We start from the raw sequence: 20,927 nt of genomic DNA on the forward strand, positions 1-20,927 counted from the left end.
GAACAACGTTAAATATTGTATGTTTTGTTATCTTTCATACTTGTGACTTGTTCGTCATTAAATTAATCTATACTTAATATGTCAATAGTTATTTGTTCTGTGCTTAGATCCTAACATCAATCAGTCAAGAGACTCAAGACCGTTCCGGAGCTGGTTAAGCCGCAATATGCTGAATGGTGAGAGGTGATTGAAACAATGCAGGGCTGTTAAGAGTATCCATGGCAGTTTCGCGGAGAAATCGAGAGCAACAAATTGATGTAGTCTTCTATCTGTAGCGATGATCTAGAAATAGTAATGCCTTCTTGAAGAGTATGGTCCGAAATAAAGAAGAATGGTGGAAGTGGCTCTGGTTCAGAAGTAGGGTTTTGACAATTACCATCGGATTATACTTAGGGTTCAAATTCCGAGGAAGGCCTCAAGATATTAAGATTCTGATAAAAAAAAAAAAAAATGGGACAACGGGTTATTTCACACTAATACAAAATAAAGAAAACGATGTTCTCACCAGTTGAGCAAAAAAATCTCAACTGATATTTCATTCGAGTTTGAACTTTTTGGTCATTAAAGTGAACAAGCAGCAATGGATATAATCCTGCAAGTTTAACATTACCCTACTTTGTTTTCCAGTAATCTAACAATGTGATACCTCAGGAAGCTAAAATCACTTTCAGCAAGTCTTCATGACATGACTCTTGGAAATTTTTAGCAAAAGCATTACATACACAACCAGTACAATCGCAACCTGACAGCCGTAGCACCATCATGGTGGCGCTTCTCCTAAAATGCTTTGGTTGTTTATTGCATTTGACTACGATCTCCAACTTTTTATTCCTGGAATCTGCAATAAAAGATTTGACAAACCGTTAGTATGCTATCCACCGAAGCAAGAAAATGTCTACAAAGAAAAGATGCATGCTACTTCGTCTATTTGCTGGTATCACTAATGTAGGTTTGTTTCCAAGTTTTCTCTATCCTTCTGACACGTGATCATGTTGGCATGTCATTCACCGGATAAAATGAGCCGTAATAAGTGATATAATATATAACACAAAAGAATGAATGAGCTGCTTTGCTTGCTATTTGTCCACGCCTTCTTTGAGCATATCACAAATCTTTTTGGACAATAACAGGAAATAAGGATGTACTCTTGCAAGTAAAAATGACATTAACAAAGAAACACTTAACATGCTTCAGTTTGTAAATTCTATGCAACTCCTAATGAATCATCTCCATAAGAATACCAACCTCAATTCCTCGAGGACCTATCCGATTCCGAGAAACAAAATTAAGTATAAAATCAGCAAATTCATCAGGTACATCTTCCTGCAGCATTCAAAGTACTAATATCCATGATTATCTAGAATTAAATTGAAAGATAATGAAAAGATTCCCACAAATAGTTAGCATACCTGTATAGCATGGCCTGTATGTCTAACTACCACCATCTGAAACTTGCCTTGCATTTGGCCTATTGTGAGAGCTCTGACATGAGACACGAAACGTATCAGCACACTGAACAAGTTTATGCTTTTGATTTACCATTAGACAGTTCGGATTACAGTCTACAGCTATGAAAGGCATAGTTGGAGTATATTTCATACTCTGCAGGAATGGAGAATTTAAGACACTGCAACCTGGCACCCAAGCTTAAGGTCATAGTCCATATGCATATAAAGTTTCTTGTGCAATGTACTTTGTTCTATTTAATACATCTCTTTTTATCTCAATTAAAGTGAAGACTAATTATCCTAGCACGCAATGTCCAATTTTCCTCAATTAAGAAGAAAAGAAGTGAATAGAGACTCTTCAAATAAAGCTGAATTTTACTAAAATTGACAGTTTGCACACTGAATGCTGAATGAGCAAGCAAGACAAGGTTGGTTGTTGCACTGTTGGATAAGAAAAGTGCCAATATTCTTGGTCACAGTTAACAGCATTCAGGAATGGGTAAACAGGCAAGCAATATTTGGTAAATCTTATGTGGTCCACGAAAAAATTCAACTTATCAAAAATTTAGTTGACATTCGGGCGCACAAGGCCATCCTTTATTGAACTGGAAACCAGTTGCCTTTTCTTCTTGCTACAGTCCAAAATCAAAGAGAGAGATGGAATATTAAATAATAGCAAGAAGACAGGGAAGTCAACAAGCAGAGAGCTAGTTGACACAAAACAACCATAGATTCTTAGAAACCTACATTTTGGAGAATGATATTCTGAATTTGGGCAGTAGAACGTAACAATGCAACTCTAAAGAGCTGTTTGGAAGTAACCCAAGTCAAAACATCATGCACAGCTCTAAATCTTGTAAATGTTGTTGACTTAAACAGAAAAAACCTGTCCAGCCTATCTGTCCCAGCCAGAAGCAAGAGTTTTGGTACAGGGCTTGATAAAAATTTTTCTGAAAGGCCTTCATACCTGAAACATAAGGACGATACAGTTTGTCGTTCATGTAGCCTTTCTATTCGATACTAAGACAAAAATAAATAGATAAACAAAGTATAAAGAGAGAGAGAGAGAGAGAGAGAGAGAGAGAGAGAGCTGTGAAAAATTATACAGGAAATTAAAAATTGCAAAAACCAAGATCCTTACATCACATTTTTTGTTCTGAAATGAAATTAAACAGCTGAAAAGGTTAGCATAGGGGCTGCAGGCTTAGGATTTCCATAGTGATCTTATTCTTTATACAAGAACGTGAAGGTCATGCATCTAGAATTACTGATCTAGAATAATAGAATGTGGTGCCTATATGTTCTATTAGCCCATTGTTATGAGGCTACAAACAATCTGCAAATAAGCCGCTCTAGCATTAAAATTTGAAGCCATCATGTACACTAGCATTGGCAATCTGGTGATATAGAAAATCACACAATGAGCCATAAAAAGAACTCTTTAAATATTTCCTTATGGAATAACAATAATTTAATTGCAAAAAGATGCATGAAATAACTAACTTAAGCATGACCTTAACATGATAGCTGACTTCAAAATCTAAGATCAGGGAAAAAGGAAAAGCAGAAATGTAAGAGTATGATGGCATAAATCAACAGAAGAAATAGCCCTAACAATGTGGAAGAGCAGTCGCAAAATGATGCTCATAGAGGATGATATGTGATTCACACAGCATACAAATATCACCAAGCAGCAAACTATTAAGAGAAAGAAAAGTATGTAATATGTAACTAAAAATTGCTTTCACATGCTAAAAAAAAGAGGAGAAAAAGAAAAAAGAGAGAAAAAAAAAGATATCAGTTAGTTCCTAGTGTCACTTTCTGTAATTGAATGACTTTTCTTCTCACACATAGCCCCCTTAAATCCTCTAAGCAATAACGTACCAGCCTCTCCAATGTTGTTCTGTTTCCTCCAGTTTCGCCCTGTAGGTATAACTGCACCACAACAGATGTTCAAAAGATTTTAAGTGAAACAACAAAAAGCAACATAGAGTAGTACACAACACATTCATTTCAGTAGACAAATGCCTATTCTAGTTGTCAACGAATAGGCAAATCAAATGGAAAACAAGTGGGAAAACCCTAACTATGACAAGCACACTTACCATCTCTTTGAATCATCGTAAATTAGAGTACTAGGAATTGATACTCGTGCTGACTCTATATTTCTTAAAGAGCCTCCTTTGACACTCCATTCAATCTATCAAGAAGTTCAAACTTCTAGTCATTACAACAACCAAACTATAAAAGTCACAAGTTGATATACAAGATAATCATCTGAACCAAACCAAAATGCTGTACTGGAGATGCAGGCAGTTAACAAATTTAACTATTTAAGGACAACATAAGCAACATGATTCTATCAAATAAAATTGTACAGACAAATTAGAAGCACACACTTGATGCTAAGAGCTTTCATTACGAAGTTGAAAATGGTGGTGAAACAAGACCATCAAGAATATGTCAATCAAAGTAAGGAGAATATTGTGACCCAGCACCTGAAATTAGTTTAGATAAACCATATGCATATGGAAAAAACAGACCATCTGTCATCAAACAATGGTGGACATTACATGATTTAGCTCCTCATACCATATACTCACAACAAGCAATCAAAACTCTCTCTTTAACAAAAGAGCAAATAGTGGAAAAACAAGCAGCAAACAAGAATTCGCACTGATATTCAACTTTAAAGACCCAATATGCAAAGAGAAATTTTGCAAAACCCAGATGGCCGCACTTAAAGTATTCATTGCCATTATAAAAGGATTTGGCCTCAAGCAACTTTAAACCTCCATATCTTATACATTGATTCAGGAAATTGGTATAGCAACAGAATATCTAATTGCATGCCATTGTATTAGGTTATACATAACAAACAACATCCTTGATCTATATGAGCCCTGCTGATCAATAAGATGTAACTGATTAAATCTACAACTTCTAATGTACTCATCTATAATGCTTTTTCTTTATCAGTTCATGAAATAACAGAGCAGTTGATGATCCATCAGCAGAATATCTTCTTCACCCCAGAATTACAAAATAAAGTGGATCCATGAGGAAATTACATTTTTCATTCACCATTCTCTCCAAATCAGGATTCTAGTCTGACTTGAATGAAGAATAATACATAAATTTACTGATTTCTTTCCTTTTCTTCTAATTTTTAAAAAAAATTTTGTTTTCTTCTTCTTTTTATTTTACTTTATCTTATTTTATTTTCGGGTTGGAGACAAAACAAAAAATCCTATACTTTGTCTGGAAACAGAGCTCATGAAGAAGTCAATCACATGATAGCATCTCCTAATTCCCTTCGCCACCATGAGAAGAACAACTTTTACTATTATAGATTATTATGTAGTTTTTAAGTTTTCAACCTTTCTTAACTGTACTAAAAAAGAAAAATTCATATAGCATCATATTCCATCTGATGAAGTTGGTGCACAAATGCCCAAAAGAGTAAATCAACATGGAAACGCAAGGAGTTATTGACCAGCAAAAACTTTTATTATGTACTGGAAACAATTGGAAGATAAAAGAAGACAGGAAAAGCAAGGGATCAGGTACCGCTTTCTCAATGGTAGGAAAATGCTGCATTCTGTTTGTAAGAATTTTCTGCATATGAATCAATGAGGCCATTGCTGTACCCTGGGATTGTAGGAAACTTTTGTGAAAAGAGTAGATTAAAACTTGGTGTCTTGGATGAAAAATATGCATCACAAAAAACAACCTCAACAACATCCACTACAACAAGTCCACACAAGGTAGGTAGCTGTTTCCTTGCAGCAACATGAACCGCAACGGACCCTCCCATGCTGTACCATATTTCAAGAGGAAAAAACATTTCAAAACTTGAGGATCCCAATAGGGTTGGGAAATTCATCTTAAAAACAGTTCACATGCCTACATATGCATCTTTGAACATGTAAAAAGTTATCAACTCTAAACAATAAAAAATAATTAAGATAAAAATCTGCAACATCAATCCACCACAGAGTTCAGCTGCTAGAAGCAAATTTTCTGATCTAAGCCAAATGACAAAAGAAAATGTCCTCCACAAACTTAGAACTTCATTTCTAGACCTGCCCTAAGTGGTAATACCTCTTCACACACTGAAACTACTCAAACACTTAAGACCCTGCAACGAGAGCAATAAATCCAACACCTACCACTCTCTGCATGTGACCTTGTGGCATATATTTTTTCTTAATTTCACAAACCTGTTAACTATATCTAAATTTGTTATCGAGCCAAAAAATCAAGGTCTCCCCTGCACCAACATTTCCTCTTCTCCACGAGCCAAATAGTGGTAACTATTTCATCATAAGAAAATCAATTCATCCCCTCTGCACGTTATCTCATGGCACATATACTTTCCTTGTCCAATAATTGCACGAGTAATAATCTCTAGGTATAAAAAGCACTTCATCCACAAGAGAAAGAGAAGAAAGACCTCATGAAATTGCCTGACAAGGCAGGTTCACATACCCCCAGGCTTTTGCACCCACAAACTTCAATAAGAGCTCAAGTAGTTCTCATAATGCCAATTCCTAATAAGAAGTTAAGCTTTCAACAGATTGTACGAGGCATTCAAAGCCAAATCCTCAGCAGATTAATAACAGACAACGCTTCCTAAAACACAAATGAGGGAGGGATGAATTTTTTTCAATAAAAGAGGGTCTTAAGAAACATGAGTTTCAATTCACAACAATATCCAACAAAAACAATATAAAATACTTTTACTGCTATCTTTAATCTCATTATACATGAATAGAATAATCTTTTGCCTTCGATTCTTAAGAGACAACAAAGAATTCGCCTATAATACCTTCTTGCCTTCCTTTTGTTAGCTAAGTAAAATAGAAATGGATGAGAGGGGGATCATAGACACTGTGCAGTCTCGACCAAGATGGTAGCCCCTAAAGAAGTTCAAACTGGATGGATTGTATCAGCTTTTCTGTTCCTAGGAAGCTAAAAAAGCGTAGAAAATGCCTTTGCTGGGGGTACTTAGATTTGTAGAGAATCTTTTATTGCAAATGAGAATACTCATTCAAGAATCAAATGGAATAGAAGGGCTGGTTAAGTTAGACATAAGAATATCAGAAAGTCAAATAGAGCTATCAATTTAGACTGTACACATTTTCTTTTTTTCTTTATTGATCACTCTTTTTGATGATTAGATTCCTTCAAATTTCTTTCCCCGTAATAAGTAAATAAATACCCTTATTTAGTACCCCCGTTTATAAATTCAACTTCTTCCAATCAATCTCTCCACACCAAGCAGATAGACATAGGCACATTAATAGGAGAACGCAAATTCATAGAGTTACTAATTTAGTGAGAGAGGTCATAACCTGTGGCCAACAAGCACAATTGCGGGAGGAGAATCTCCATACATTGTCTTCAACACAGCTAATACATCACTGCACAGAGTCTGTAATCATTATAAACAACTTCAATGCAAGCAATCAAGGACCCAACAATTTGCCTGGAAACAGTATTTCCCCCTAACTCATTATAAACATAACGTGCATTGATGAAGGAGAAAATCCTCAATCCTGGTTTCTGAAAGCATGTGACTATACCTCAATAGACAAATCTAACTCATTTTCTGTGGATGACTTTCCATGTCCTCTGAAGTCCATAGCTACAACACGAACTTTCTCCTTAATTTTACTTGCAGACAGTGCAAATGAAAGCCTGGGAAAATAAAATAAAAAAATATATCTATATACTCTCGCAATGGAAACACAGGAAAAAAGTTAAACAAGGTAAAGGAAATACTGTTGTCAGTAACCACGCTAACAAAAAATTCCAGCAATTACAATTACAGGGACGTTTTGGAGAACTTTAGGTCTTTCAACTTCCAATTTTTGATTTGTTGGCATACCACTTGTATAAAGTTTTTAGAACATAGAAAAGTCAGCCAATAGCATGTAATGAAACTAAATTCTCATACAATTGACATTTTTCAATTTATGCATTGCCTAAGATTAGAGAATCTTCTCTAAATTAGTGGCTAAAGGTGAGACATTTAATTAGGTAACTTAACAGCACAAAATCTTAGATCAATCTTTGCAAATGTTTAATGACAAACATAGCATTCACATATGTAGTTCAAGAAACATGTCTTAAATTGCCATTTAGGCAATACATATGTACGGTTATTGATGTAAGATTGATACACAATAAGGTAAAGGAGATAGTCAAAACTTTTTCCACTGAATTACACACTCCACAATGTAAGCCAGAACTGGACCTTTTGTCAAATGGAGATTGGACATGATCAAAATAGGATCATCACAACATAATATTCAAACGCTTTACATGAACCAACACATATTGGGTAAAGGATGCATATCCCCATGGCTGGGATAATCTGCTTAATTAAATAGAGTGCAAAGAGCTTTAGACCGGAAGTAATTCATTGCAGTTATTTGTCCATATGTTTCACATCTATTATATGGGTATTAGTAAACAATGAAATGGAAATACAATCTAATTCCAAAGATTTTGCCTCAATAAGAAACACCATAAAAAGCAGATGGAAATCTAGCATTACAATCTAAAATGTTGCTTCTCAAATGCACCTATGAACAAACATTTAATTTAAATCCAATTACCAAGAGATTCCTGTTGTTTGATGTCTTGATTCCAAGTCATTTTCTTGTTGAATACTGTGAATTGTTTGGATTTAAATCTGCACTTATTGACTTGACTGATCTATTTGTATTCCTTTCAAGGGATCTCAATCTCTTATTCAATTACAGCAATGGTGTTTCCTTAAGCCTTTTTCTTCAGAAATTAAATGGCATTCAGCATCAGACTCAAATATCAACCAGGAAATGTTTGCCATACAAGATAACCTCTTGGAAAACTCCAAGCTCTGTGCTTATTATGTGGGAGAAGCATCCAAACAAGCATTGGGGGCAGAGGTGAACCATCCATCAGTTGGCTCGATCCGCCAGGGACGACAAAAGTGAATGAGCTGTGAATTGGCTTTCTCTCTTGATTTACTCTAATAATGATTACTAAACTCCACACAGCATTGGTAAAAATTACTGCTAATCTAAAGGACTAAAAGTTGTCTGTTACTTCTTTATTTTCTATGAATAAAGCAACCTATTAATGAATCAGTTTGGAAGAAGTTGGGAAACCTATAGCCATAGATATTCTGTCCCTTATAATACCAATGCTGCATAATGTTCTGTTACTTCACATGATCGACCAGATTTCACTATTTTTTATTTTTATTTTTTTAAAAATTGTGTTTTAACTGTAGAGACTTCTTACTCCACCAAAAGACTTGAGTAATTCTGGTATTGCTTTTTCGAGACAGCATGTCCATTCATATTTTGAGCAGTTTTTGCCACTACAACACGCTAAATCATATATGTACTAATTTGGGTCACATATCAGCGAAGAACCCTTGTAACAAAGCAATAGTATCAAGAAGTGAAAACATTAACAGAAAAGCAATAAGGCACCAGAGAGAGAGAGCAAAAGGCAACATTCTGGACAAAAATCAAATCAAACATACCCAGTATAACCACCTCCATGCAAACAAAAGATAACTGGTCCTTGTGTTCCTGCCAAGTAGACATGAAAGACCTGAAAAAACATAAAGACACAGATGATGATCTCACAAAATTAAAAAAGAGAATGAACAGCTAAAGAACAGTTTAGCAAAACCACTGACATCATTGGAACCAGGAATGGAAACGTCATCCTCACGGTCAAAATATCCAGCCCAATCTAGAGGTGCATATTTTTGAGAAGATGTCCTGCAGCAAAAGATCAAAAAACTTTGGATCCAGAATTGGATGTTCAAATGCTGGGCAGGAAAGAGAAACATTATGCAAATCTATTCGACATTCTTGCCATTACAAACTCATTAACAAACTCAACAGCTACCGCTCATTTGGTTCATAAGTTTTGGGACTCATCAATCGGTTTTAGGTTCTCTCAAGCATATATTTTGTTTGTACACCTCTATGGCAATAGTCACTACTCACTTTTAGGTCGACTACTTTTAGGTCGTCCAACCCCAAGAAACCATTACCTGTTGAAGTAGGCACCATCATCTCTGGTTACCCACCTTCTAAAATAAAATGGAATGATTTAACTTTTAACAAAGCCCAAAAATGTCATTTGTTTCTTCAGGAAAAGAAATTCATTCTTCTTCTCATAGACAATCCACTTAAACTGTTTCCTCTTTCTCTTTGTTCCCTTCAAACTTCTTAATATCTTGGACAACTGCAGATTTGCAGATCACAAGAACATCCATCGAGAGGGAGAGAGAGAGAGAGAGAGCTTCTGCACAATATAACCATAAGTAGAACTTCATAATGTAATAAACACAGAGTAGTTTATCTCACATAGAGGTAATCAGATTGTTAATGCTTCAACATTTCACAGTTGACTGGTCCACAAGTCACAGAAAATATAGTGAAACAGTAGGCTAGCAATAAGAGGTGGAATTAATTATATTGCCATTTTAGGAAATGAACAAACTCCCAGATATCCCAGAAATCAAACCATTAAATTAACAATTTGATAGAGGGAGTAGATTTTAATACATGGCAACTAAATACTGTCAGTCCAATCTTCTTAGGCACATAACTAGAATATTTAAAATTAGTAAATAAGAAATTTTTGGTGTTTTTCTCCTAATGTCACCCTATATCCTATCTTCATCATCCCCCTTAACATAAACTTCTCAACTTTTTCTTCAATTAACACTCAATCATCTGTAGTTATTAATTCATCATTGCCACATAAGTGTTATAACAGAGATGGCAATCTAGTCTAACTCGATCAGCAACATGTTTATGAAGTTTGCAAGATTTTAAGGCTTTTCAAGCCAGTCCTTAATTAACAAGTTATTATGTCTACTTTTGTCACAAAATCAAGTCTTTAAAGCAGAAAATATTATTCAATCACAAATATGTTTTATCTCGTCTTCCTTCCCCGAAAACTATGTTCAACTACCGCGGCAGCAAAGATTATTGCCAAGAGAAACCTCAAACCAGTCGAAAACAAATTTGAAGTCTCTGTAGCCAAAAATATATCAAACTTTCTTCAGAACTAGCATAAAAATAGAAATCTAAACTATACTGATCACAACGCAGAAACCTAACAATTCAAAAAATTTTCAAAATGAAAAAACAGAAAGCTCAATTTTAAAATCATGATCAAGCATTTAAACTAAACTAACAAAATCCTCAATCAAAATCATAATCCAGCCTGAACGAATTTAGAAAAGCATGTAAGACAGCAAATTTGCATGCGTAAGACTAGAATAAACTGAAATGAAAATAGAGCGAGAGAACTGACTGAATTGGAGGACGAGCAGGAACGGAAGAGAACGCGGAAGGAACTTCATCGTTAATATTGTTATGATCAGGAGGATTATTGCTGCAATCTCTGGCGGAGGTTTCTGCCGGCGGCGACTCCTCCGACAAGGGAGCTAAGTTGGACGGCGCCGATGACTCCATCATCAAAATGTCAAGACTGATCACTTTTTCACTTTTTTTTTTTTTTTTGATTTTTCAGTTACTAAGTATTATTTGGAAGGAAAGAACAGGAAAAGGCCACAAAAATTCACCAGTGTGTTTGAGTTGGTCGGTTCATTTATGGATTTGTCGTGGAGTTAAGGCCCAATACGGTTCTAGATTTTTCAAGAAGGTCTCAGCCCAGACCGGGATTAATTTATTTATAAAATACAAGCATGGATTTCGGTGGGCTAAACTGGTTGAGGGTGCAGAGGTTTGTTTGATAGGAATTATTCAAAGAAAAATGTTTCTAATGATTTTCTAAGTACATTTTTCACCATATTTTTTTATCAAGAAACTTTTTATTTCAAATACATTACATCAAAAAAATATATCAGTAAATGAATCTTTCTTTTAAATAATCTCCAATCCAAAGAAACTCTCTCATATTTTTGTGATTTAGTGAATAGATTAAGAAATACTCTCGAATTTCAAATGAAAGAATGTGAAAATGGTTTGAAAATTATCTTGTGAAAACAGCCAATCTAGAACCTAAAGTCCAGCTTCGTCTGACAATAGATTCACATTCCATCAATATGTCTTCCCATAAATTGTTATTATAAATAGTTGGATGTGAAAATCTTGTCATATATAGTAGCACAATAAAGAAATGAAATTGTATATACAACACTTGTGTCTTTCTTTTTTCAATTATAGTTCCCAATAGGTAGCATTTTCCATCATTTCTAAAGGGTTGGACTAATGCATGTGTATTGAATAATAAAGAGAAAAATCATTCGAAACGTTCATCACAATTTGTCAAATTAATTTTTTCATTTTTCACTTCTAAAATGGTAACTTTACGTCCCTTATAAAATCAAGTGATTAAATTTTGATCCCAACATAGATTTTCAATCATCTTTTAGCTTGAATTTATCACGTGATCCCACATGGTCGTTTTTTTTAGGAGAAAAAAATATTAGATCCCATTTTTTGTTAAGCAAGCAAGTGACCCAATCCATATTCATTTTTACACCTAAAAAAGTAGAATCTGATGTGAATTATATTCATTTTTTCTTAAAAAATGGGATATGATCCAATCCATATTCATTTTTACTACTAAAAATATGGAATTTGGCAGTTGTATTTAAAAAAAAAAAAAGATTGCATATGGGTCACGTGATGATTTCAGTTTAAAAATTGGTCGAAAATTTAAATTGTGGGCCAAATTTTGCTAAGTTAAATTTGTAAAGGACATAAAATTAATATTTTAAAAGTGAAGAACGAAAAAATTTATTTTGACGAAACGTGAGAGACGTTTTCAACAATTTTCACAATAATAAATTCTGAATGCTGCGCAATTCTTTAAGGTATCAATATGTGTGAGATATGTATACGTGCAAGTGTAATAATTGTTACAGTGAATATCATATCAAATTGGAAGAATTCCACTACATCAATTGTAGATAATAAGCTGCAGAAAATGCTAGTATATTACAGCGACAGCTGAAGAAGCCTTCTAGAAGTCATTTGAAAACACGTATTGTTTTGTCTAATCTAATGGTAAGGCATGAATCACGACACACGAGGGAGGAAATTTTCAAAAAGGTCAAGCACTCGCTATAACGTCCAAAAAGGCTCATTTTCACTCGGTCTAATCCATAGATTTAGAACATGTGGGAAATTGAACATGGTCAAATTAAGATCAACCATGCAAAAAGGGATGGTAATTAACAAGTTTAAGAAACTGAAAAACCCATCTGCAAGCACCATGAATATCAAGTGACTGATGAGCAAAATGGCCTTGATCTATAGACAGACTATATGGTGAAATTAAAAAAAAATATTAGGAGAATTTAAAGTGAATATATTCTTCATGAATGGTCCTGTTTAGCGTCACGATTGCAACTGGAATATGCCAAGTTGAAGATGCTCTATGATGTCCTCCACTGTTACGGAGAATGCACTGTCCATCTGCAAAAATGAAAGTAGAGATGATTCATGCATGAGGTTATTGCATGGTATCGCAGAAAACAGGATTTTATTTGGTAGGTTAATTTCTGCAAGTAATGAATTGATAATAAAATTCCTGAAAAGTTTATAGCAACAAAGACTCATTTTCCAAAGAAATTTGAATAATAAATTTTCAAACTTTTAGCTTTGGCAATTTTGGAGGACCAATTGGCTATCACACTCCGTTTCCAATGCAGACATAGCTAATTGACAATTATTACAAACCACGGATGGAAAACTAGACAATCCAAAATAATATGAGCAGCAAACTATTTATTTATCAACAAAAAATGAGAAAAAGTATGCTACCATATAAATCTTTGCATGATTAAAGTGAAACATCTCATAATACCTCCCCCCGCGCCGCGGGGGGGGGGGGGGGGGGGATGGGGATGAGGAGAAGAGATTGATTGGATTAAATCCAATGTATGTTTCACTTGAAAACCAAGGATATTAAGGACTAAAGAAGAAAGAACACTAGCATGCAAACCATGTAGTTTAGAATTCCTCGAAGAATTAGTTCCATAAAAGGATTCAAGTAAGGATGTAGAAAGTACCTGAGCCTTAAGAGTGATGTCAAGTGTACAAGAACCAAATCTTAAGATTCTGGTATCCAGGATGGTAAGATGTAGCTTCTCGAGTTCGGTTGACATACTTGATATGGATCCATAGTATTTTTTCTCGCATAGGATTTTTATAAGCACGCTTTTGCCTTGGATCTTGACCTTGATCTCGGGGATTTGTTCAAGCGTGGTGCCTTTGAAGGAAGAAGTATTATCACTGCATGTAGAGATGATACATCTTTCTACCATGGTATTAGGTGCTGTGGAGTTGTTCTTTTCCCCTTCCTCTAGAGTCTTTAAACGTTCTTGAAGCTCTTCAATGTGCTTGGTTGCATCTTCAAGGACAGAAGTTTTGTCCAGCTGATGAATTGAAACAAAATGAATTTGATGCATAAAATGATGTTATTTCACCAAATAAACTAACATTTGCTAATAAACTTCTTGTTCGATATCGTCAAAATGTTATCAGTAGTTCATGCCATCAGGGGATCAATTTACTAGATTAACTTTCAAAAATCAAATTTAGCCATATATGCTGTTTTCAAATGATTAAAATGTGGCTTCAGCTTCTTGAAGCATACAAAACAATCTACAAATCTTAACACAAAGGTTCATACAAGATTCATACAAGATGCATGTGCTAATGGTATCCCCCACCGGCTGTTTAGCTAAGGTTGAGGCCTGGAAATTTGTTGAGATAAAACATGAGGAAGAATTACAGCTCCAGTAGTAGAGGCAAAACAAGGCCTTATGTCTGTTCCACTTTACTTACATGGCCTTATCAAGGTAACAGTCATCAGTCATGACAATTGACAGGATAATACCATGTTCATGGGGTTTTGAAATTTTAGTATTTCTGATGGCGGCTAAATTTACTGGTTTGATCATCTATCAAGCCACTCTTGAGTAAACTGAAGGACAAAAAAAAAAAGAGCAGATGTACAAACTGACAAATTTCATGCACCAAATTTAAGCTAAGAATACCTTTTTGAGGCCTGGAACAAGTTTTGAAAGAGCTATGAAGAGGTCACTCAACTTTTCTCTTCGCTTCCTTTCTGCCGCAACATGATATTGAGCTTGAATTGGCGTTCTCCTTATGGGGCTTCTGCTATTGTAAACAATATCATCTTCTGAGACATGACAGGGTTCTCATCAGAGGGGTTATTCGTCGAGTTCATACTTTCATACAACACTTCACGATAACTCATTGTAGTTGTACAAGGATAATTACCGTATAATTTCTCACCATCTGATGAGTATGGACTTGATTTTCCAAAAGAAATAAATTGAGTTGTAGAGAATGGAGATGAGCCCTTTTGGCTTGATTCAACAGTAGGGTGTGAAGGGCTCAAATTGGTGTCGTTAAGCTGCTTGAATTTCTGTTTCATGCAAGTCTGAGGCATCTGAATCGGAATACTTTCTGAATTACAATATGGTATTGCGGGGAAAACCTCGGAAAGAAAAGGTTTGATGCCGAAAAATCCATCATCGACTTGTTCATCTGGCCATGAGTTGATTATATATTGATTGTTGAAGCCGGCCATGTCCATGCTGCCCTATGAATTATCAAATTACAAGAAAAAATTGATCAAGAAACAGCAGGTTAATATAAGGATGTACTTATAATTAACACACAAAAAAAAAATTGTTTTCATTTTTTTGACCGAAATTTTTGAGAAATAAATGATATAGGAAACAATTTTGCAACCATAATGAAGAAACAGCCACCTTAGGTCAGGTAATTGGGAGCTTACCAGTAATGAAGATCAACTAATGCTTTTGCTTCTCAGTTTAGCAAACTAATGGAAAACAGTCAACGACTCTCCTCGCTCAACTCCCCCTAGCAGGTCTATTTAGAAAGAAGTGGAAAAGATGCTGCTTGGAAACTTACCTCCATGGAAGACTATGAAAGGGGTTCGATATCTTTTGTCAAAAGAATTTTTGCCTTTTGTCAACTGGTCCAGAAAGGGGTTCGAAATCTTTACTTTCTTGCAGGTGTGGACGTAGGGACTTCAACTGCAGGTCCTCCTTTTTGAGGCACTGTTAATATGGAGGCTCCTCTTTATGCACCCACACGTGAGCAAATTGGAATTTTTTTAATGCAAGAATGCAGGAATTGCTTCCATTGATCACCTAAGAGTTGTGTATAATTTCAATCTTTCTTTATCAAAGAAAGTTCATTCAACAGAACAATCAATTCTTTCTTCCATTCTCACAAACTTTTATTATTGCACTTTCAATTTGTTAGTCTACCACTTCTTTTTGAACTACAGAAGTTTTATGTACCAATATATATATTTTGTACCTTTCAGTACTTTTGCCTCCCATTTTCTGGTGTTCAAATGGGAATAATGTGGATTCTCTAGATCTTCAGCATTTGATGATCATGCACCCTTTATAGAATTTGTACCAACTATATGATTACAGACAGTACCCTTTAGGTTTAAACAATTATAGAAACTTCCCTTAAAAAATACTTGAGGACTCACTTTGCTGATGTAAGTGAAAAATCCCCATTGATAATTCTAAAATGCCATTAGGTGATTATCCTCCACAAAAACAAATTTCCTTGGTGATGTTAAACTCAAAATATTACTCACACGCTTTTAAAAAGTTCTTTTAGAAGTTTGTTCCTATCCCATAAAAAAAATGTTGATACTTGCATGACCAACGAAAAAAAGGCTACTAATTCAATAAGAATCTACATACAGAGGAAACTAAAGTTTCTATTTACTCTCAATTTACTACTATATGGAGTAAGATCGGGTTTGGGTGTTATGGGTGTCTATGATAACACAAAATTTTATTACTCTTATTCTTCTTTATCTTTTCTTTTTTTTCGACGGATTTATTAAAGTTAATTTAAAATACATCAGTTCTCTTCATGGAGACTTTAAATTCAATAATGAATGAAGGTTATTTTGTCATTTTACACAATGAGGGGAGGTTATGTGTAATTTTCTAAATTTAGGGGGTGCTGCCTGAAATTGTTATAAACCTTAGGAGAGGTTTGTAAAATTACTCGAAAAAATAATGGAATGTGTAGGCAAGAATTATAGAATCACAGGAATGAAAGTTGTGTGATAGCGTGGTGGACATGACCAGGTTCCAAAGTTCATATTTGATATAAAAAATGAAAAAAAAAAAAAAACAAGTATAAGCCAATTGCTCCAACTAAGTCAAAGGATGAATCTCACATAATCAAGGAAGAAACTCAAGTTTATGCCACGGTCATTGACAGCAGACTGATTCTCAGGTTCCAAAACTATGCATTTTAGCTTGAAGCTCAATAATCCACATCTTGCTGATTGAAAAACTATAATCAAGAATAACCATGGACAACATGAGATCTTTTATAGTTTCTTAGGACATGATAGGTCAGTAGAGACAACAGAAATTTAGATCTACTTTGTTGCCATGACATGTTTCCCTAATTCCAAGATCGATTAATAAATTTTCCTCTTAATGCTTTCAGAAATTTTTTCCAAAATAAAATGTAAAAGACATGGAGATCACAGCTCTAAAATGTTTCCTCCCCATCAACTGAGGAAGATAACCAATACAAACAAGGAAAGGTTAAGATGAAGCAAAATGATCTGCATACACTTTTCACCTCTTATTCTTTATTGACCAAGCTAATAACCTAAAGTTCCAAAATGTGGCAGGAATATGAAAATATTGCAAAGAGATAAAATTCACGTTAAGTACCTTCTGTCTCGTACTATCCATCTTCACTTTTGAAGAAGCACTGGACCCGTAGCCTTGTGACACATAAGTCCTAGTGGGTGGGACAGTCCCATTATTGCTCCCTAATTGAGTGGTGGAGAATTCAGAGCTTGCAGCAGAATCAGAAGATTCATCCTCTGTATAAAGACCGTTTCCAACAGAATATCTATTAGCACCCCTCATCAATCTATCACCCACATATCCCTGCCCTCTCCCTAGGGAATCTCTTGATGAAGTAAGATCATCCGAATAGAGGGCATCACTGGCATACTGAGGGGCACGCCTTGACACAGGATTGTAATACTTTGGAGCTGTGGTGCTTCTGGGAACTCTATCATCCTGTGGTGATGAGTCAAGGGAATATCTTCCACCATAGATCTCCTCTTCCGAATCCGTGCTCATGTCATTATCAGAAGCTGACCTACTGTCATCTATATCCCCAGGGATAACTCTGGAAGTTGGAATGACTCCGGATAGTTGACCACTCCGGAAAGCCGGTGGAGGTAACCCAACACCCCTGCCTCCATTTCTTATACTCGAGAGAGGATCTATTTTGGGCCTTTGGTTTGTGACTGATAAAGGGACTTCAGCCCTATGATTACCAGAACCCTGAAATTTAAAGAGACAGATGCTTCAAAACCAACATTACTTATTCAACAATTGGCTCAACAATCTTATTCATTTCCATCCACATTTACTTTCTTTGTGCAGAACAGCTAATGAAAATCAACATTCTTGCAAGTTTTAATCCAATACGCTATTCTCTCACATTGTTTCTTCCTTAAATTTCCAGTTAGACTCTGTTGCTTTTGTTTTCTCGACAATTAGAATGCATAAATTGTCATAATAAGGCACTTTTTTTCATGTGACTGTGAATTATAACCACACAGGTGAAAGAATTACAAAGAGACTAACTTTGGATTTGAATTTCAGAAAATTCAGAAATGCAACAAAACTTTGAGAATCACTTCGTGTTCCCCAAAAATTACTCCCAAAAAAAAAAGGAAAAGAAAGAAAGAAATAGAAGAATTTTACTAATGATAACAAAAATGCAGGTACTTGCTTCTTCTCCAATTTTCAGCTTTACAAATAATTCATTGCTTTTGTTTTACAAATAATTCATCAAACAGTGTAATGAGGCACTCGGTTTCCAGCTAAAAAACAATAACAAGTACACTTTAGTCAAAAAAGATATTCCCACAGACCCTGATATTTTGAATTTGAATTCGAATTCTGAAAAAATCCAGAATCGTAAAAGTTCCAACAAATAATAATTATTCCACTTCACATTACCCATAAGAAACAATCAAAACCATTGTGTTGATGCCTCAAAAGCCCAGATAACCATTAGAGTACAAAGGGAAAAGCCAACAAACTCATTACCAGAAAAAAAAAAAAAAAGTAAATTTTTGATGATCATTAAATTTGTCGAAACAAAATGCCAGATTGTTTTGAAGGAAGCTAACCTCTCTAACCCACTTCACGGCATGGTCGTCAAGTCCTTCTGTAAACATCTTCACTTCCTCCTCCTCACCTGGACTGAACCAAAAAAGGGGAAAAAATAAAAGAAAAGAAAAAAAACATCAAATCAACCATGTGTCCTTATAAAACATGAAGAAACATCAGTACTTACGAACAAAGCTTTACTTACATAAACAACACAAGTCTCTCTCACAAATCACACACACACACAGAGACACTACTAGATTTATATGTATGAACTCAAGAAAATTTGAATCCAGAGACTGAAAAATCTACTTGAAGAAAGGGAAATGTGGATCGAAGAGAAGATTTGGAAGCTGAGTGAACTTCCCAAAAATGGCCCTATTCCGGATATCACTCACTCTTCACTTCTTCACTTACTTATAAAGAAAGAAGAAAAGTCCAAAAGCTCTGAGTCCGGGAAGACTCCTGGTTTTCTGCTGCTGCTAATTAGTAATAGTAGTGAATTCTGCTTCTTCCCTGCGTTTAAATAGAATACTTGAGAGAGAAAAAAAAAAAAAAAAAAAAAAGGGAAATATTTTTTTTTTTTTTATTTGTTTATTAGGGAGTTTTGTCGTGTACGATGTCGTTTAATTGGTTTGTAATAACGTGGACCGCCGAGAATAACCGATGTTTGATTATTTTATCAGAAAAATTAAAGAGGTCAGGCAACTGAGAATTCTTCCGCGAATTAAGAGCACGTAATTAACGAAAAAGTAACAGTACGAGGACCGACGTGGCGGATGTGGGGGGGGGGGGGAAGTGGGGTCCGGGTTTTAAGCCTAAATTCAAAACAATATGTTGTTTTTTATTATTTTTATAGTATTAAGTGAAAACAGAAAGGAGTCGAACGTTGTAGTGGGAAGGGACATCTTTGCTTGCTTAGTAGTTAGTACAAGAGTCTCGGTCACATGGGTTGGTGGGCCCTTGCTATTTGGCACTTTTGCTGCATTTGGCTATTATATTCTTTTATTTTTTGAGCCCCTTTTTAATTCTTGAATTTTTACCCCATTCTACATAAGTTAAGATTTTGGAGAGAGATTTATAAGTAGAAAATTCTGAATTTAAAACCTTCTACTTACCTTCAAATAAAAAAGGTACATTACACCCCAATAAATTTAATGGTGATTGTTATGTAATAGAAACTGAATTAATTTTTATACATTGACAGTTTAGTAATTTTTTATACTGGTAGCTATGTATGTATATCATGTGTGCATATTTAAATTTGAACTTATGTTACGTGACATTGATATAAACTTATTAGCGCAAAGAAAATATGACAAGACTCCTCTCCATTACACCCCAATAAATTTAATTTAAAAATTGTTTTTGAAAATCAACGCCATTTATAATACATTTCATTACTTGTATTAGTTATGCATAAAATATGGTATTGAATTGACCAAGTTTTGTCACCTGATTAATCATTGCAAATTTTTCATAATTTTAACCCGTTTTCACCGTTCAAATGTTTCGTGTAAATTTAATATCAAAATGTTTTCAAAAAAAAATATTATTTTTTAGTATGTTGATCTAGAGATTAAAAAAAATTAATGAAACAATTACATGATTTTATATAAATTTAGATATAAATAAACGGAGAGAAATCGTAACCCAAGAAAATGTGCATGTTTAAATTTGAATTCATGTTACGTGCCATGATTTAAACCTACTAGTGTAAAAGAAAATTATACATTGATAGGGTGTATTAAAAAAAAAGTTATCCGTAAATGTTTTGGTTGTAAGTGAGACTGGACCGACCTTTAATGTTTGTCTTGTCTAATAGATTGCCATTTAGAAATTTGCTAACTCTAGTGACATGGTCCCATACAAATTAGCCACTCTTCATAGGTCTGGCCCTTCGAATTCCGTCAAAATCAAGAAACCTTTTCAACAAAGAAAAGGAAAACCTTTTTTTTATATAAACCAATATGAGAAATTAACAAGATTTGATGAGCATATATATACATATATATATATTTTTTTTTTTTTTGAAATAGTGCATAATTGAATGCGTTAATTTGGAGCAAAATAAGCATAATTAAGTGAGATTGTCGTTTGTCTAAGTTTGATTAATGGTGAAAGGAAAAATCATTCCAGATGATTTTATAGGATATTTTGGGTGTAAAACTGATATGGAATGAGGAACCTAGGTTCTTCAATCCATCATTCCGTATCAACAAGGCTGCCTAGAA

The 20,927-nt window shown here is 34.7% G+C and overlaps 3 protein-coding genes across 5 annotated transcripts; all 3 read right to left on the reverse strand.

The window, feature by feature from the left end:
• Positions 1 to 484: 484 nt before the first annotated feature.
• On the reverse strand, positions 485 to 11,136 carry LOC113714916 (uncharacterized). 3 transcript variants are annotated; one of them, XM_072056872.1, is made up of 14 exons: positions 10,788 to 11,135; positions 9,151 to 9,235; positions 8,992 to 9,062; positions 7,037 to 7,151; positions 6,806 to 6,885; positions 5,182 to 5,266; positions 5,019 to 5,099; positions 3,554 to 3,648; positions 3,333 to 3,383; positions 2,335 to 2,415; positions 2,196 to 2,255; positions 1,410 to 1,482; positions 1,246 to 1,323; positions 485 to 838 (listed from the first exon to the last, which is right to left on the reverse strand). In XM_072056872.1, the coding sequence occupies exons 1-14, from the start codon at positions 10,949 to 10,951 to the stop codon at positions 809 to 811; spliced, it is 1,149 nt and encodes a 382-aa protein (XP_071912973.1). In that variant the 5' UTR covers positions 10,952 to 11,135; the 3' UTR covers positions 485 to 808. The 3 variants fall into 3 exon arrangements, with proteins under 3 accessions (XP_071912973.1, XP_027094860.1, XP_071912974.1); XM_027239059.2 differs by lacking the exon at positions 2,196 to 2,255 and having other exon boundaries at positions 10,788 to 11,134; XM_072056873.1 differs by lacking the exons at positions 485 to 838; positions 1,246 to 1,323; positions 1,410 to 1,482 and adding an exon at positions 1,822 to 2,080 and having other exon boundaries at positions 10,788 to 11,136.
• A 1,246-nt stretch (positions 11,137 to 12,382) lies between these two features.
• LOC113713605 (transcription factor bHLH25-like) lies at positions 12,383 to 15,537 on the reverse strand. The gene is made up of 5 exons (XM_027237361.2): positions 15,276 to 15,537; positions 14,753 to 15,077; positions 14,506 to 14,651; positions 13,516 to 13,881; positions 12,383 to 12,919 (listed from the first exon to the last, which is right to left on the reverse strand). The coding sequence occupies exons 2-5, from the start codon at positions 15,069 to 15,071 to the stop codon at positions 12,842 to 12,844; spliced, it is 909 nt and encodes a 302-aa protein (XP_027093162.1). The 5' UTR covers positions 15,072 to 15,077; positions 15,276 to 15,537; the 3' UTR covers positions 12,383 to 12,841.
• Positions 15,538 to 17,130: 1,593 nt separating this feature from the next.
• LOC140004411 (uncharacterized) lies at positions 17,131 to 19,198 on the reverse strand. The gene is made up of 3 exons (XM_072056840.1): positions 18,899 to 19,198; positions 18,714 to 18,786; positions 17,131 to 17,856 (listed from the first exon to the last, which is right to left on the reverse strand). Exons 2-3 carry the CDS (start codon positions 18,759 to 18,761, stop codon positions 17,131 to 17,133), a joined length of 774 nt encoding a protein of 257 aa, XP_071912941.1. The 5' UTR covers positions 18,762 to 18,786; positions 18,899 to 19,198.
• Between the last annotated feature and the right edge of the window lie 1,729 nt (positions 19,199 to 20,927).

This window comes from Coffea arabica, chromosome 7c, assembly GCF_036785885.1.
Source record: "Coffea arabica cultivar ET-39 chromosome 7c, Coffea Arabica ET-39 HiFi, whole genome shotgun sequence".
In the NCBI taxonomy this organism is placed as follows: Eukaryota; Viridiplantae; Streptophyta; class Magnoliopsida; order Gentianales; family Rubiaceae; genus Coffea; species Coffea arabica.

What these genes read in the sequence shown, in the direction of transcription:
- LOC113713605 (XM_027237361.2), bottom strand. Translation starts at nt 15,071, where the DNA reads ATGGACATGGCCGGCTTCAACAATCAATATATAATCAACTCATGGCCA. An exon ending in AGATGGTGAGAAATTATACG is followed by an intron (nt 14,652 to 14,752) that starts GTAATTATCCTT and finishes GTCATGTCTCAG; the next exon opens with AAGATGATATTGTTTACAAT. An exon ending in ACATCACTCTTAAGGCTCAG is followed by an intron (nt 12,920 to 13,515) that starts GTACTTTCTACA and finishes TCATTTTTGCAG; the next exon opens with ATGGACAGTGCATTCTCCGT.
- LOC113714916 (XM_072056872.1), bottom strand. Translation starts at nt 10,951, where the DNA reads ATGATGGAGTCATCGGCGCCGTCCAACTTAGCTCCCTTGTCGGAGGAG. An exon ending in ATTGTGCTTGTTGGCCACAG is followed by an intron (nt 5,267 to 6,805) that starts GTTATGACCTCT and finishes AATATGGTACAG; the next exon opens with CATGGGAGGGTCCGTTGCGG. An exon ending in GAACAACATTGGAGAGGCTG is followed by an intron (nt 2,416 to 3,332) that starts GTACGTTATTGC and finishes CTTATGTTTCAG; the next exon opens with GTATGAAGGCCTTTCAGAAA.
- LOC140004411 (XM_072056840.1), bottom strand. Translation starts at nt 18,761, where the DNA reads ATGTTTACAGAAGGACTTGACGACCATGCCGTGAAGTGGGTTAGAGAG. An exon ending in CCGTGAAGTGGGTTAGAGAG is followed by an intron (nt 17,857 to 18,713) that starts GTTAGCTTCCTT and finishes TTTAAATTTCAG; the next exon opens with GGTTCTGGTAATCATAGGGC.